The 15,402-nt window shown below is 41.3% G+C and overlaps 1 protein-coding gene across 1 annotated transcript in view; it reads right to left on the bottom strand.

Moving 5' to 3' along the window:
- The window catches only part of LOC102229351 (rho GTPase-activating protein 20-like), a 38,398-nt gene extending 23,390 nt beyond the window's left edge, over positions 1–15,008 (bottom strand). The window contains exons 1-3 of the mRNA XM_023337553.1: positions 14,698–15,008; positions 12,440–12,525; positions 1,641–1,817 (exon numbers count right to left, since the gene is read on the bottom strand). Coding sequence (XP_023193321.1) covers positions 1,641–1,817; positions 12,440–12,525; positions 14,698–14,805 — 371 coding nt within the window. The 5' untranslated portion in view covers positions 14,806–15,008. The remainder of the gene's footprint in view (positions 1–1,640; positions 1,818–12,439; positions 12,526–14,697) is intronic.
- Positions 15,009–15,402: the final 394 nt, after the last annotated feature.

Genomic DNA, 15,402 nt, shown 5'->3' with positions numbered 1-15,402 from the left:
CCTATTATGCTGCCTCGAACAGGTTGGGATAAGTTTATGCAAAACATGTTCATTACAATTTTTTTGCACAAAATCATTCTTGGATTATGAGATCTTAGTCTATTCAGCTTTGCCTTCCAGAATGAGTTATTTTAGGGCCTCTGCCTCTTTAAATAAGCTGCTGATGCTGGCCGCTCAATGCTTGCAGCCATTTTCATGTGCGAATGTAAACAGGTACGCAATTACACCACTGTACATCTTTGAAAAGCATTAGTGGAGCCTCCTTCACAACCAACGAGAACGCAGCAAGTGATTTCTGGATGGCAAGTCAACAACAAAACACTTGTCTTTTCCGGCAGCCATTGTACAGCACACGCAGGAGACGAACCAGGCTTTGCTGGGGTTGCTAGGTAACGTGACTCAACCAAACGGGGACTTTTGAAACGGCTCGTTTTCCAGACACCAAACCAAATGCCAAAATAAATAAATAAATAAAAATTTGCTGGATAGTGTTTTTAGAAACAGCTGAAGCCCAAATGGAAGAATAAAAACATGCAAAATGTGAATTTTGCATCATAGGCTCGAAATTAAGCTTAGATTTATTGTGGTGTTACCAGAGGAGTGTAAAAGATGCAACCCTTTTCCTGCAGTCGGGAGTCAAACCGAGAATCCCTGTAGCAAATTATTTATTTTACAAATCATTGACTCAGAAAGAATGAATGAATATGACAACTAGTTTATACATTCAGTTTGCCTTTATAAAGCACACTGAATACCTTTAACGTTCTCACAGTATTTTAACTGAATCCAATTTGAGGTTAGAATTTCACAATATATTTCCGCTACAACACACTTTCTATAAATAAAGATATAAAAAGTTTCTATATTCAGAGTAAAATGTGCATCCGTTTACCACGTCTCTAATTATAGAGGTAGATGATCCAGTTGAACGTATTCGGTCGATACAACGGAGGGAAAAGCACACATATAACACTGGATGTCTTTTCCCCTCTTGCCGTTGCACATTCCTCTAACTCAACCACAAAAAAAATAAATAAAAAAATTAAAGCCAATTACAGCTGACCCTTCCAGGTCTCCGTCCTGGAAGGGTCAGCTCCACCCCGCTGGCACATGACTGCCGGGACACACCACAGACGTCTTGTCCTGTCTGTGTGTACAGTAAGTGCAGAGCTACAGTCTATTTCTGAATTCAGACCTCAAAAATGTCTCCGTGTGCCTCGAGTTGCTATTTTTGCGAGTCCTTGTGTGATTTAGTTTGTGGGTGGGGAGTCCCTCACTGAAGGGGCCAGCGAGGCAGGCGGGCGGGCGAACAGCGTTTTGATGTCAGCCAGGTTTCATATGGATTTGATCGACTGGGAAATAATTGTACGCTGCGGAAAAATCTGTGAGGATCTGAAGGTATGAGAGGTAAAAGGTAACTAGATCTTTGGACTAGATCATAACTAGATCATCAGGAAGAACCAGAATACCCAACGAGTTTGTAAATGTTCTTCCAAAATATTCTCATTCAGATTTTTTTTTTTCCTCGCCCTTGTTTTCATCTTTCTGTCTCCATATTCTGCAACCTGCCAGACAAACTGCCGCAGAAAGAGACAGTCTGAGTAATGTCAGGACGTTTGGACCAACGGGGGGGAGCTTACTTGGCCTTGGCGACTAGCAGCGCGTCGTTGAAGAGGAAGAGGTGTCTCTCCTGGGTCTGCAGGCCCGTCTTAAGCTGCGCCTGGACGTGACCCAGGAACAGGCGGCCGAGGCATTCGGCCAGGAAGGCCTGGACAAGAGGACACGACTCGGGGTTGACCGGCATCATGCAGCTTTCCCTGGAGGGACGAAAGGAAGAAGAAAGAAGGCACAAAATGAAGCTCTCCGCCGATCACCAAAGTACTGACTGAGCTTCGTGATGAGTTTGGAGACATGAAAGACGATATGTTTAGTGAAACAGTGCATTTCAGCTAAAATTCCCCTCAACAATTGGGGGAATAATGGAGAACAACAAAACCATGAGGATCAAATTTGTTTAAGGAGGTACAGTTGCTTGTAAAAAATTCTTATAAACTTTGTTTTTTTTTTTTACTTTGGGTCATATTCTGAGTGCACAAGTGGATGTCGTTTATTGGCAGAGGTGGGCAGAGTACGAGTACGAGTACGACTGGGTTTATATATTTTTTACTCAAGTAAAAGTAACTGTCCAAAAAGGTATCCAAGAGCGAAAAAGAATCTGATGGGAACATTTGGTTTAATGTTTAAATATGATGTAATCAAAGAGACAAAAATGCAAAGTTATGTACAGATTTTGGTATGTTAAAAACTAAAATGAAAAATAGTAAAAAAAATTAAAAAAAGAAGAAGAAAAGAACAGATCAAGGCAGCACATTTCCAAATAAGAAAAAAGAAAAGAAAACAACTTGTGAAATATTTACAGTCAGTAAAGCACATATACTGGATGTTAAAACAGGATGAAGCTCAGCAGGTATAAAATAATAATATAACAACAAAGCTTGTGCACAAACAAGAAGTCTAAGCAGTACGAGTAGCAAAAATAGCACTCAAGTAAAAGTAACGTATAGTAAAACTATGCCAACGAGGACATTTTTTCTAAAAAGTTATACAAGTAAATGTAACTGAGTAAATGTAACTAGTTACTACCCGGCTCCAGTTATTGACATTTATCAGTCTCATTAGATATTTTAAGCAGAATTTTGTTCTGGACTCTGGGCCACTCTAATACAGATATCTCTAGCAACATCACCCCAAGTCCCCACAGCATGATGCTGCCACCACCAACACGTTTCACTGCGCTATAGTCTTTTGAATGTAGGCCAAAGAGAACAGAGCTCCATATTCAAAAGTTTGGGTTAATAACCAGTGGGTATAATAATATTTGTGAGGCACTTTAACTGAAATTAAAGGAAATAAGTTAACACACAATAATCGAAGAAGAATTTGGAACAACAATAGTTTCCTCTAACTACTTAATACTAAATCTGTGTCAGGTTAGAAGGAGAATTAAGATCATTTTTGTCAAGGTTAGCAATTAAATTAAATTAGTAGCCTTTACTCTTTTAATATGTTTTACCTCAATGACAATACTCCGGTATAAACGTGAAATGGGTCTGGCAAATTGTGAACCAGCAAAAGAAAAACAAAGAAAATCACCTAGATCAAAAAATAACCCTGAAACATTTCCCAGTGAGCTTTATCCATAAAAAAAAACACACACACAAAAAAACTAAAAACAGAAAATCTCCTCAGCTCTGCTGTTTTCTCCAAAGTGCATCAACACCCGAGTTTTTTCCTCCAATTTCATTGACAGTATAATATAATGATCTGGCAGCGACCGCACAGCTAAAAACACGAACCCCGTGTAGCGGTGAACCAACGCTGGAAGGGACTGAAAGGGGATTAAATGTCTCAATAGCTCCTCCAAAATTAATGGAATGGAATTTTCGCCGCAATATTTCCTGATTTCTTGCTGCAAAATAAATGCTGGGGCTTGAACAAAGCCACAAATCATGAGCTGCGCTGCCTAAGCCAGCTGGAAAATGGGCTGCACACGGTTTGTATGGCTTAAATGTGCATAACAACAGCTTTGGAGATGGAAATATTGAAGTTCCTGGCACTTTATAAAGCACCTATTAATTAAAAGGGCTTATAGTTTAAAATATATTTAAAAAAAAAAATCTTTTAAAAACTTGACTTTTATTCTCCTGTCAAAACACTCCACTGTTAAAGGATATAAAAAGAAAGAACTTCTCTTTTAGAAGAAGAAAAAGGAAACAATTAGTGCGCTCCATCCTTTCCTGTTTATCCATTGCTCTCCGATAAAAACACTAAACTGTCCCCTTCCAGCCGCATTTACTATCTCTGTCTCTTTTATGTACACAAATGGGCACACGTTCACTGCCCACAGGTCCACACCCTAGTATTAACAAAGCCTCTGCTGCTTGGAAAAAGAAAGCGCGCGTTATTAGTATTCTGGCAGGAAAGCGCCGAATGGTGGATCAGGCTTTGCTGAGGAGCCAAAGAAACTTGGACTCCCTCACAGAAACGTCCTACCAGCCTCATCAGACGAGTGTTTGGTTACATAATTAATTAACGAAGAAAAAAAAAAGGGGGGGTGGGGGGGACACGGTTATAGTGCTCTCTCCTCGTCTTTGTGCGTCTTCCAAATATAAATCTCAAAAAGTGGGGGCCGAGAGATTTCTGGTAAATTGAATTAATGTGATAAATTAAGCGCAGGATTTTCAGACCCTCGTGTGGTGCAGATATAAAACTAGAGAATGAACTGTTGATACTATTCAAAGAGCTGCTCAGTCAAACAATAAAACTATGGAATTTATTTTTCTTTTTTTTGTTGTGAAATAAACTCCACACAGATGTGTTTAAGCCCCGGGTTTATCCCCAGAACAAATGTTTAAATGCCAATTTGTTTTGTTTGAGAGAAAGACTAGATAAACACAAGTTAATCCCCGATCACGTCATGGACTTGTAGTTTCGTTGTCCAGGTGCTAAACTGACTTGCCTGGAGTCCAGATCTGATGCTCAAACAAAAACATTTATAAAAAGCAAGGCTTGGAAGTGGTTGCAACATGGTTTTCTTTGATTTTTCTTTCTTCTGAAACATCAAGAGGAAATGTCCCCTGTATCATGTTCTTTTCACTGCACTGAAACTATATTGTCAAATTTAGGACAGCTCTAATATTTAGGAGTTTTTACATCTGATAGTTTGGTAGACTCTGTTTGATTGGGGAACAAAACTGTAACTTTGGTTACATTTTGCTTTCACACTGCACTCTGTCAAATGTACCAAACTAATTGAAAAACCCTTTCACCCCTCGCCAGAGGTGGCGCTGCACCACAAATTACTAAAGGAAACGACAAGAAAATCTCTGAAGACGACATGAGAGCAACTTCCTTCTCTCTTTGTGGTTTTCTTTCACAAAAAGGAAACCAAAACAGAGTGGCGTTTCTCTTTTGTCATTAAAAGACCGCATCCTATTTCTGTCCGCTAGTGCTCGACTCGATTTGGTTATATTTACCCAGAATGCCCAGCGCTGTAGTCCGCTTCCTGCTTTTGGAGCGGGCTACGGCCCGCTTGGCATTCACATATGCATTTGATTTGAACCGCACAAGAGTTCACTTCAACTGAACTGAGACTAAGGTTTTTAGGCAGACAAGAGTTCGCTTTATAACCCGACTGCACGTTCACACCTCCCCAAACAAACCGGGCTTTTCAGGCAAACTTGAGTTCGATTAGAACGGGCTAAACGTGGCTGGCGAGAATGCAACGGTAAACTCTGTCCGTCATACAACATCCCGCATTTTGAAATATTCTCAGCTCTTTGGAAAAGTCACGGTTGAAGTAAGCTACAATCTCCCAAATGTACAAGTAGAGACGACAAATACCCGGGTCAACGCACTCCTAAGACGTCCCAAGGAAATGTCAGCTGAAGTTATTTGTTAAAAGCAAACAAAAACTGCAACCAGAAAGCAGGAAAATTTTGGTTTCTTTATGAAGTGGGGCTGAGATAATGGATGCACCTCAGTTCCTGTAATCAGTCCAAATCTCAGAAACCCTCCAGTTAGCACACACACACAAATGCACACGAGCTAGCCCCGCTTTGTTAGCGCCCTTTCACTTTACTCTGCTCCCGCTAATAAAGACAACATCTTCCGTATTCACCGCACATCCCTCCCTCCCAAATGCCAGATTGACAGCCGAGCCACAGAGCTAATGTCTCCATTGTGCGTCATGTGATGTTGATAAATTTCATCCCCGCCCCGCCTGAACGTCCACACTCGTTTCTGCCGAAGCCCGGGCTCCGTGTGGAACAAATGTTGACTTTTCAGAAACGCACAATAAGAGCACACCAGCGCACAAAGGCTCGCACGACGCTGCATGCTAATCCCCGCGGGATGAATATTCAAGTGGCAAAAATGCGCATATGAAAAGGTTGATGGATTTTATCAGCGCGAGTCACAAACTTGGACTCTGTCAAGTTGTGAAAGATTAAAAAGTAGGAACCCTTGCTCCTGAGTGAGACTCAGCGTTTGTCAGCGGAGAGATGGACTTTTTCTGTGATGAATGGAGAGCATTCACTCTGAGACACATCTGATTCACCTAAATCAGCTCAGGCCTCAGAGGCTGAACAGCCTGACGAAAACGAGAACCAACAAGTTTAAGACAAAGGCTACATTAAAAATCATACTGGTATTTTTATTTTTCTGCTTGTTATCTCACATTAACAGGAAATTTGAGTTTTGGTGGTAGACCAACTTTATCATCCTTTGTTGATCTAGAACGCACTGCATGTGACCACAGCTCGGTTAGCAACACCCTTCAGTGTGGAAGTTGCTAGAGTTCACCACTTTTAGTATCAGATTAGCTTCTGATGAAGTCAGGAGTAGGACGAAACGTATGCCTAAATAGTTATTTCCGTGGAGGCACATTGACCGTTTATCCAGGCAACAACAAAAAGCTAGGCTTTGATGGGTTAAAGGTCATTTCATTTCTTCGATATGAGCCGTGGGCGCCAATTCGCACCAAATTTGGCGACATCTTATTGAACTGGTAAAGGATTGAATTATCACAGGGAGAGCTTGTCTGGATAACAGCAAAGCTGGATGTGCCATAGGTAAGTTTCTCCTTTTTAGAACTTTGTAGGTCAAGGATCTACAAGAATCCACAAGAAAACTGCATTGTTGAAAAAAAAATACAAATTAAAAAATAGGAGAGAAAAAAAAGGAAGTTGTAGGTGAAACGCCAGAAGCTGTGGCTGCCAGTATTACACCGTATAATTATGGGTACAACATTTTTTCTTCTTTCATGGTTAGATGCCATTGTCTTTGTTGGGGTTACAGTTAAAACATGAAAGTGTTTTAACTTAGGGAAAGTAACAGTATTTTTCCTAAAATGATTGTACAAGTGTAAAAATGACCGTTTTCACCAATTCATTTCACATTAAATCAACAATTTTACATTGTTTTATAGCTTACGGATTTTTTCATGTCACAACTTTACTGTTTATCACTTAAATATACAGATTTTTTATAGTATGATGTTTACAGTAAGGGATGCTAATAATGCTAATTGCTAATACACGATGTTTAAGACAGGATTATTTTGCTTTTCTTGACACTCACATAGTTTGATGCCTTTGTTATTATAAACACTGACAGCATACAGCAGGCTGCCTAGTATGGAAATATTTTGGACATTGTTAACTACGGTTCTTAGAGACAAATCAAAAGTGGCATCAGCAGGTTAGACCTTCATCAAAAACTGGAAAAAGCAGTACATCTATAAACACACAAAAAGAAACCACCAGCTCAATCTTAGCCCTATTTTTTAAAGTCCAAGTGAAACACGAAAGACGCTGCTGGCCTGCCTCCACTTTATGCATATACTTGAAACCCTCCATTTTGCATGCGTCAGGTAACATGGTCCCTCCACTGCAGTAAGACATTACCAAAGCTGTCAAATAGTTAGCCCATCAAGAGAATATGGGGAGCCTTTCAGGAGGAAATGACACACTAATGTAACAGTCTGTCCACCGTTGATAAGATCCCTGAAACAAACCTTGTGATCGCATTTGCTCGTCCGCCGGGACCGAATCCGACACCTTAACTTCCAACAAATATGATTATTTTTGGCCTCAGACCAACGCCAGCAAGGAACAAGTGAATGCATTGACGGACGCCGGCTGTAAGAGGAAGAACTGTCTTTGTTTTGTTTTTTTTTTCAATTTTCCAAGCAAACTTCACACTGACGGGTTGCATCACCAGTAGCCCGGTCTGGTTCTCCAGACGAGCAGCCGCTCACGGTGCAGCTTACGGGGCTCGAGGAGACAAAGAGCGTTTTGCTTGCAAAAGACGTCATTCGAGACAGACACACACCACCCTGCACCATCCAAATCCACGGTAGACGCTTTCCTTCATGGCTACTGTCAAACTCGATCACAGCCGCGGTGATTTAATACTGTTGACGACAGCCGCCATTATTTCCTTCTTGTCATTTTGACGTGACCGACCTTACTCTGTAACAGATAAATGCAAAAAGTATAAAGTCACCCCGCCAGATGGCAACAGATCCTGTACAGCTGAGGAAACTTTTTCACAATTCAAACCAGAAAATAATGCTTGTGTGTTTTTATCATATTGTTTATTGCAATAAAGTTACCATGATGAGTTTGATTCATCATTGTCTCGATAAATTCCTTTTATGATGTTTGAAACCCCCTAAAACTGATCATATTGTTTAGGTTGTTAGTTTTACTAACTTTTCTATAGAGAGTATAAATAAATTTGAAAATATGATTAAACGTCGTTACTATGTGCAGTGTGAGTGTAACAAATCACACTTCTTAATCTGACTGGAGTCCTAAAGAAGCCAATTATAAATTGTGTGTTTTTCAAGAGCAGTGTTTACGTTTGTGAGGCTGTGATTGCTGTTTAATGCAGTCACAGTCATACAGTTGGCTAAAAAAAATAACTACTGCTTATCGTTACTTTTGTTGATCTTACGATAGTACTACAAAATATTTAAGTCAATATTAACCCATTCTTACTTATGCGTCTGTGCAAAAGGGTTTTTTCAAATGTCGTCATCTTGCATCACAAATGTTTACACATTTCATTGAAATTTTTACTGATATGCTTTTGCTTCGAGTAAAAGCAAAATGACACATGGTTTTTCAGTTTTGCTGCAATTTTTTTTTTTTTAAAGTGAAAACTTTGGCACACACCAGATTGCAAGTCATAATTTTTCATATTTTTACAATGCTGCCATCTTCCACCAATGGCGTGTACATTTAATTCCCTAAGGATGATGGAAGTAATCCTATGGTTTGTTTCCATAATCTTCCATAATTCCTTTGATGCATCTCTATCTGTTGGCAGAGACGCAGCAGAGGGAGCCACTGTGGATATTTTGCAGATATACTGAAGAGAGTGGCATGCTTTAATGTTCAGCTAGCCTGACTGAATACTTTGTAAAACCAACCGGAAGTTTCTATGAGTCTTGCAATCTTTTCGAGGTCTGTCTCTACCAGATTTGAACATCTGGGGTCTGATTGGTCGAATCTGATCTGGCGCGATTGGATTATTTTGCTGAGGAGAGTTGACCCTTCACCCCGGTTTCGGGTCTTTTGCAGCCTATAGCAGCTTTTCATGCAGGAATGTTGTGTTTTTAATAGCTGCATCTAGATTCCCCAACAACTCCAACCAGCTTCCAGAATCCCCACAGCATGATGGAGCCACCACCACGGGGAAGATGTTTGCAATGTGACCCATAGCATTTTGCATTCAGGTCAAAAAGTTCAAATTGGGACAAATTTGACCAGAGTACCTTCTTCCATATGTCTACTGTATCCAGTGAAAGGATTGTGACAAACTACTTTTTTACACTAGCTTTCATCTTGCCACTCTTCCATAAAGGCAAACTTGTGACGTCGGCTTCCTGGCCTTCACAGACCAGTCTTATTTACAGATATTAAATTACACTCAGGTGGACTTCAGTTACTAACCAGCTGGCCCTTATGTGGAGCTGATTGTACTTTATTTCAGCCATTGGCATCAGAGCAAAGAACGCACACAAGTGCGAACTTTTCTTTTCAGGTTTTCATTTATAAAACCACAACATCCTTTCCTTTCTACTTTACTTTTATGCACCACCTTGTGTTGGTCCGACACACTGAAGTTAGCGGTTGCACATGGCAAAAAGTGAAAACGAATACATGTGCGGAGCACCATATATTTAAGTTTCCTCTCGGATTCCCGCTTCCCAGTAAAACAAAAAAAATTCTAAACGCAGAGACGAACGAAACCAGAAATAGCTGCACTGTTACAGTATGAATGGCGCAAATGGTACATTTTCATTGCTCTCCCTCCCATCTCGGAGGGATTTACTCGCATAAAGAGCACATTGGTGATGCAATGATACTGAAGCCTCTGCCAAGAGCTGCTGGAAGCACTTATTTATCCGTTTCAACTGCATTTATGTGGCTTAAGGGTTCCAGTGCTTTTCTTTCCAAGGCACGCACAGGGTTAGACAAACCCAACAAAACAAACCAATTTATTACAAAAATTGGCTGTTTTGGCAAACGGCTGGAGCGTCGCATCAACCGCAGCCAGGACTTCAACCTTCTGACGGTTACAGTCACAAACCTCAAGAAGTTGACCCGTCTCCCCAACGCTCAACCGGAGATAAATGAACACCTCCCTCCCGACAGCTCCTAATTTAATGTCAAAGGTTAAGAGTGACAGCGGAGAGAGTCGAGTCCTGGCTCCACATCCACTCTTATTTCTCACACACACACACACCGTCAGGTCAGACTGGGACAGACTAAGCGGCTCTGTCATGCAGACTATTTGTCTTTCAGTCAATAGAGTTCCTTTCTCAACCTCTCACCACACCTGCCAACAGAATATGTCTCCCCAAATCTCTTTAACACACAAATCCTGCCCCAAGAGAACAGACCCATTTAACAGTGCAGGGAGTTTCCCCCTAAACCCTCTCCATCCCCTCCATCCCCACACACACATCGCTTCACGCAGTCAAACCTGAACTCCATCCACAAACGCTAAAAACGGTTCACACCTGAGATACGGCCTGGCATTGACAGCATTTGACTGTAAAAAGGTTTTAAGAGACTGGAAGCAGATTGAGAGAGTAAGCCTGCCTCTAAAAACGGGCATCGACGAGCGTTAGCAGCAGTTTAGAAGATAAACAAAGCCCTTCGTAAATAAACAGTGCGGCCAAAGGGGATTGGAAGGGCTTATTTCTGACCCTGGTAAAGGAAAAGGAAGGGATCTGAGTGATACGGTGAAGTGAGAGGTGGTGATGAAAAGACCGATAGCTCAGGGATAAGTAAGCAGTGAGTGAGTAAGCCTCCAAACTTTGAGATTTTACTCAAACTGGTGGTAAACATAATTCTTGAGCAAATATCTAAATCGTAGACTTAGCCATTCAAAACCACAATCTATCTCACTCAGATCAGCAAGCAAACAGCTTCCACTTTCACTCACCAGAGATCCAGGTTTTAAACCTCTGTTGATTTTATCCCAAGCCTCCAAGGCTCTATCCCCCCCCCAGTTTCTTTAATCTGTGCATTATCAGTCTCTCAAATCAGCGCTTGGTGTTTCCTGGGGAAAACTCAGTGACAAAAACAGGAAAGCTTTGTGAATCGGCTCAGCGACCGACTTGGCAAAATGCTTCACAGCAGTTGCGAAAACGCTCGGCGGACATCGGCGGAGGCACGCCTTAGCATTATGTAAAGTCAGAATCGTTAAAAAGAATCCACTGTTAGTGAAGGCATGAGGAGTCACAGTAAAACAGGCACGTGTTGTCGTGGAGTAGAAGGGGGGGAGGCGAACATTGGAGGAAAGGATTTTTCATTCAGACGAGTTACACTTTCTAATCTGTTTGAAAGGTGTGTCATACTGGGAGTAAACGTCTACACACGCTAAGGAACTTAGAGCTAACTCAACTGCACCTTCATCCATCACATCATGCATTTTGCGGAGGACTCAGCCACGAATGTCCCAATCAGGATGTTTTTTTTGTTTTGTTTTTTGCCCCCGATGCCGAGCGGCGTCATTTAAGACGAGGAATTTGCCAATAAGGCCTGATAATTAACCTCAACGCCATGTTTGGTGAGAACCACACATGGTCTGAATTAGTTTTGTGATTGCGCGGCGTCTAAATCTGCTCCAAATAAAATTATTCCTGATAGCGACAGATGTTTTGTTCCAGTTGGATTCTTTTTTTGTTTTTTTTTGGGGGGGGGGGTTCTCCGAAGAGTTTTTGCGGCTCTTCTAGTGGCTCGCACTTTTTGCACAGTAGGCAGACAGGAAGGAGGGTGGAAGACATGCAGCAAAGGTCGCCAGGACCGGGAGTCGAACCCGCGACGTCCGCGTCGAGGACCAAGGCCTCCAAACGTGGGGCGTGCTAACCATCACAGCACGCCCCAGTTGGAATTTTTTTTTTTTATATAGGTCAGGCTTAATATGCAGTGTTAAAACATGGGGGGTTAAGCTGAGTCAGTAAAGCTACAAGTATAATGTCCCGACAACAAGTTACCTGAAATGCAGTTAAGATTTACTGTGTTTCCCAAACAAACAGCTGCAGTCTTCAAAAACCTTCCATTACGATTGTTCTGTGTTGAGCAGTAAGTGGAAGTGCTAAGCTAGGCTAACACTCCCATGTTTCTCTGTTTTGGTGTAATAATTTTTTTTTTTGCTCGTAACGCTAATCGTTTATTTCAATCAGTTACAGCTAATCCTCTGCAAAACAAACTTATGGGAAAAGTTAATAAATATATTGCTTTGCTTTAAACGTCATAACATTTAACGACTGGGATGTGATCGGGACGTCGCCGGTTTTAACGGCGCCGCTTTCTGACCCTTTCTGATGGGAACACAGACAGGTGTGTATTGCAGATACCTGGAAGCGCTTCTCGATCTCGTAAGCGCTTTGCTGATGACCAGCGAGGGAGCCGACTGTCGCCTCTGGGCGAGGGTCTTCATCTTCTGAGGGGGCAGACAGAAAGAGCGACACAAAACATGAGTCAAAGCACATGCAGAGATAAAAGCTTGCGCCTGTGTTTTCGGTTACATTCTGTGACGGTAAGGTTTGTAGGGCGGGGGACAGAAAGTCCACAGTCAGCACTCTGTGATGCTGTCTGATGGCTGGAAGTTGAGGATTTAAGAGAAAGGGGAGGAAGGGGGGAGGTTTGTGACTGACAGAAAAAGCAGAAGAGCCAGCAGCAGTGGAGAAGGGGAGGAGGAAATGACACAGACTAAAACATAAAAGTCACAGGGAGTGAAACAGTTTGCAGAGACTGTGGCACAATGTTTAAGATTCCTCAGAATTTGTTCTTAAGGTGGCTAATGGTGTACAGCCCGACATCCTCTCAGCTGTAACGACAATTAAACGGTAAACAAAATCACAACAAATCACTAACAGTGCAACATAAATTAAACATGACTCCGGAGCTCATTTTAACCCAGGACATTCCTGGAACATTCCTGTTTTAGCAGGCTTACATGAGACATATAGGCCACTGTCACAAGAGTCCAACATAAAAATAAAAGAAGCACCATTGATGAGCATCACGGGACACCAGACTGAGCGCCTGCAGGGATAAATGGTTTAGCAGTCGCTTTTCTAGAACAAGCCAGCTCTCAGACATTTAGATCATTTTTAGACTTTATTCAGTTTCAGTTTCTGATTAGCTGTAAGCCACAGGCTGCTGCTGCGATCAGACGAGTCTAAACACAGACCACCAGTCATGTTTCCTTTTTCAGAAAGTGCTCAGTTGACTCTTTTTTAAAAAGAATTTATTTTTTATTTTTTCAAAAATCAAAACTGAAAGCACAACAGTCACTTAAAACATAAATCTCTTGTTATTTCTGAATGCAATGAATGACTGGGAGGACACGTGTCGTAACTTTAGGGACGCAGATGGAGAGAGGAAGAGACTAATGAATAGCACCGATTTTTGTTTTTGTTTTTGCTGATAGACTCAAGAAGATGAAAAGGAAACCTGACATGCAAATGCAATTTTATACAACATCAGTTCAATGACACATCTTGCAACACACAATGAATATTTTTGAAGGAAACACAACAAAGGATATCTTGAGAGTCTCTGGAATCAGGTTAATCTTCAACTTTTCTTTCATGATTTATTGATCAGTAAAACCAAAATGAAGCAAACCAAGCCAAGACTTGAACTACCAAAAAACGTGATTAAAGGACACAGTACTGCCAAGGGTGTAAAAACATAAAACCAATTCATATGGGTTATGTTCAAAGCAAAGAGAAGACGTACCAGTTAGAAAATCTACACAAAACAATAGTCAAGTAATGCACATGACAGATTTTTGCATACATTTAACCTGTTTAGGTGAAACTTAGTAGATACCTGTTTTGCTTTAAAAAATGCTCTTTAAGAAAAAGAGCATTCTGCACATAGATGCAGTTACCAATTTTAAACACGCAAGCGAGGGGGGGCGCTGTTTACAAGTTCTCAAAGATTCTGCTACATCTGAAGGAGATAGATCTACAATGACAATGGCTACTTCTATAGAAAAAAACAAAACCCGGCTTAGAATTACAATTCAAAAATAATCTGTCAATTTTTATATATTAATATTTTTGCATATTGATATCATTGCTAAAATCGTTTTGTAGGACTTTCTTGGTTCAAGTTGTTTTTTTCTATCTAAACTATTTATTCCGTCTATAAATCCGCAAATAACCTAAAAAGAGCAAACTTTAAAAAGCTTCCCAGGTGTTGGTTTTTCTCATTATTGTACTCCTCACACAGACTCAATTAATGTTTCAACATTTCTTGAAAAAAAATGAGAAATATCTTCTTTGAATTAAGCTCTAATAAAGTAAAAGCAGAGACATATTTTAAAAAAAAGATAACTTAAACGATTAGTAAATAATGACCTCCAAACATCTCGAATATTTAGATATTCGACATTTTTAGGTAAATATTAGAAAACAACATGTTCAGAAGGCATTTAAAAACCATTTCATGTTCAAATATATGATATATAGTTTATACAGTATACGTTTTGGCACCCAAACTCTGTTTTTTTTTTTATAAACAAATGTTCCTTAACTGACCCTTAACAGAGGCCGAGTGTCACGAAGCGCACACCCGAAAAAGAGTCCGAGCTCCCCGTTACCTTCTTGTTGTCGGACAGCGGCTTGCCGTCACCCGTCAGAGAGTCGGACCGGTTCTGTCCCATGCTCCCCTGCTGCGGTGACATGCTTTCCATCAAGGCTGTGTACATCCACGGAGCCGAGCGCACCGGCGATATATTCCCATCATACGAGAAGTAAAGTCCACGGTTTACCCGCCAGAGAGGAGAGTGGGTGGAGGATCCATCACAGAGAAGAAGAAGAAGAAGAAGAAGGTCCAACAAAAGAGCCTGTGTGTGACTGAGGAGCCCGCGGAGCTCCTGACTCCGCTGGAGCGACGTTTGGTCTGAGCGCCTGTTCCACGGTCTCGCTCAATTCACTCAAACGGTTTGGAGAGTAAGCGAGCATCCGGTTTGTATTTTCAAATTAAAAGTGCTTTAAAGGCTCAAGTCCCAGCGTGCTTTGACGCATCTAGTCATAGACATGAATCCGCACCTGGTATCCACAAACTTATTTTGAGGAAGAAAATGGCGTCATTTTAAAACGCAGAACGGGGAGAGCGTTAGCTAGCTAGCTAGTGGCAGTTTAGTAGAGCGCGCGCGCGCGCACCATGTGCAGACGGTGACGTTGTAGCTGGTTCGATTCCCGGTCTTGGCTTCCCCTTTTTCTCTCCTCCCAATTTCACTTTTCGATAAAGGTCGCTAGAGCTTTAAAACGTGAGCTACATATGTTGTAAATAAAACAGTCGT

Source organism: Xiphophorus maculatus, chromosome 7 (assembly GCF_002775205.1).
Source record: "Xiphophorus maculatus strain JP 163 A chromosome 7, X_maculatus-5.0-male, whole genome shotgun sequence".
Classification (NCBI taxonomy): domain Eukaryota; kingdom Metazoa; phylum Chordata; class Actinopteri; order Cyprinodontiformes; family Poeciliidae; genus Xiphophorus; species Xiphophorus maculatus.
The sequence above is the reverse complement of the archived record's forward strand: the minus strand, read 5'-3'. Positions and strand labels throughout refer to the sequence as shown.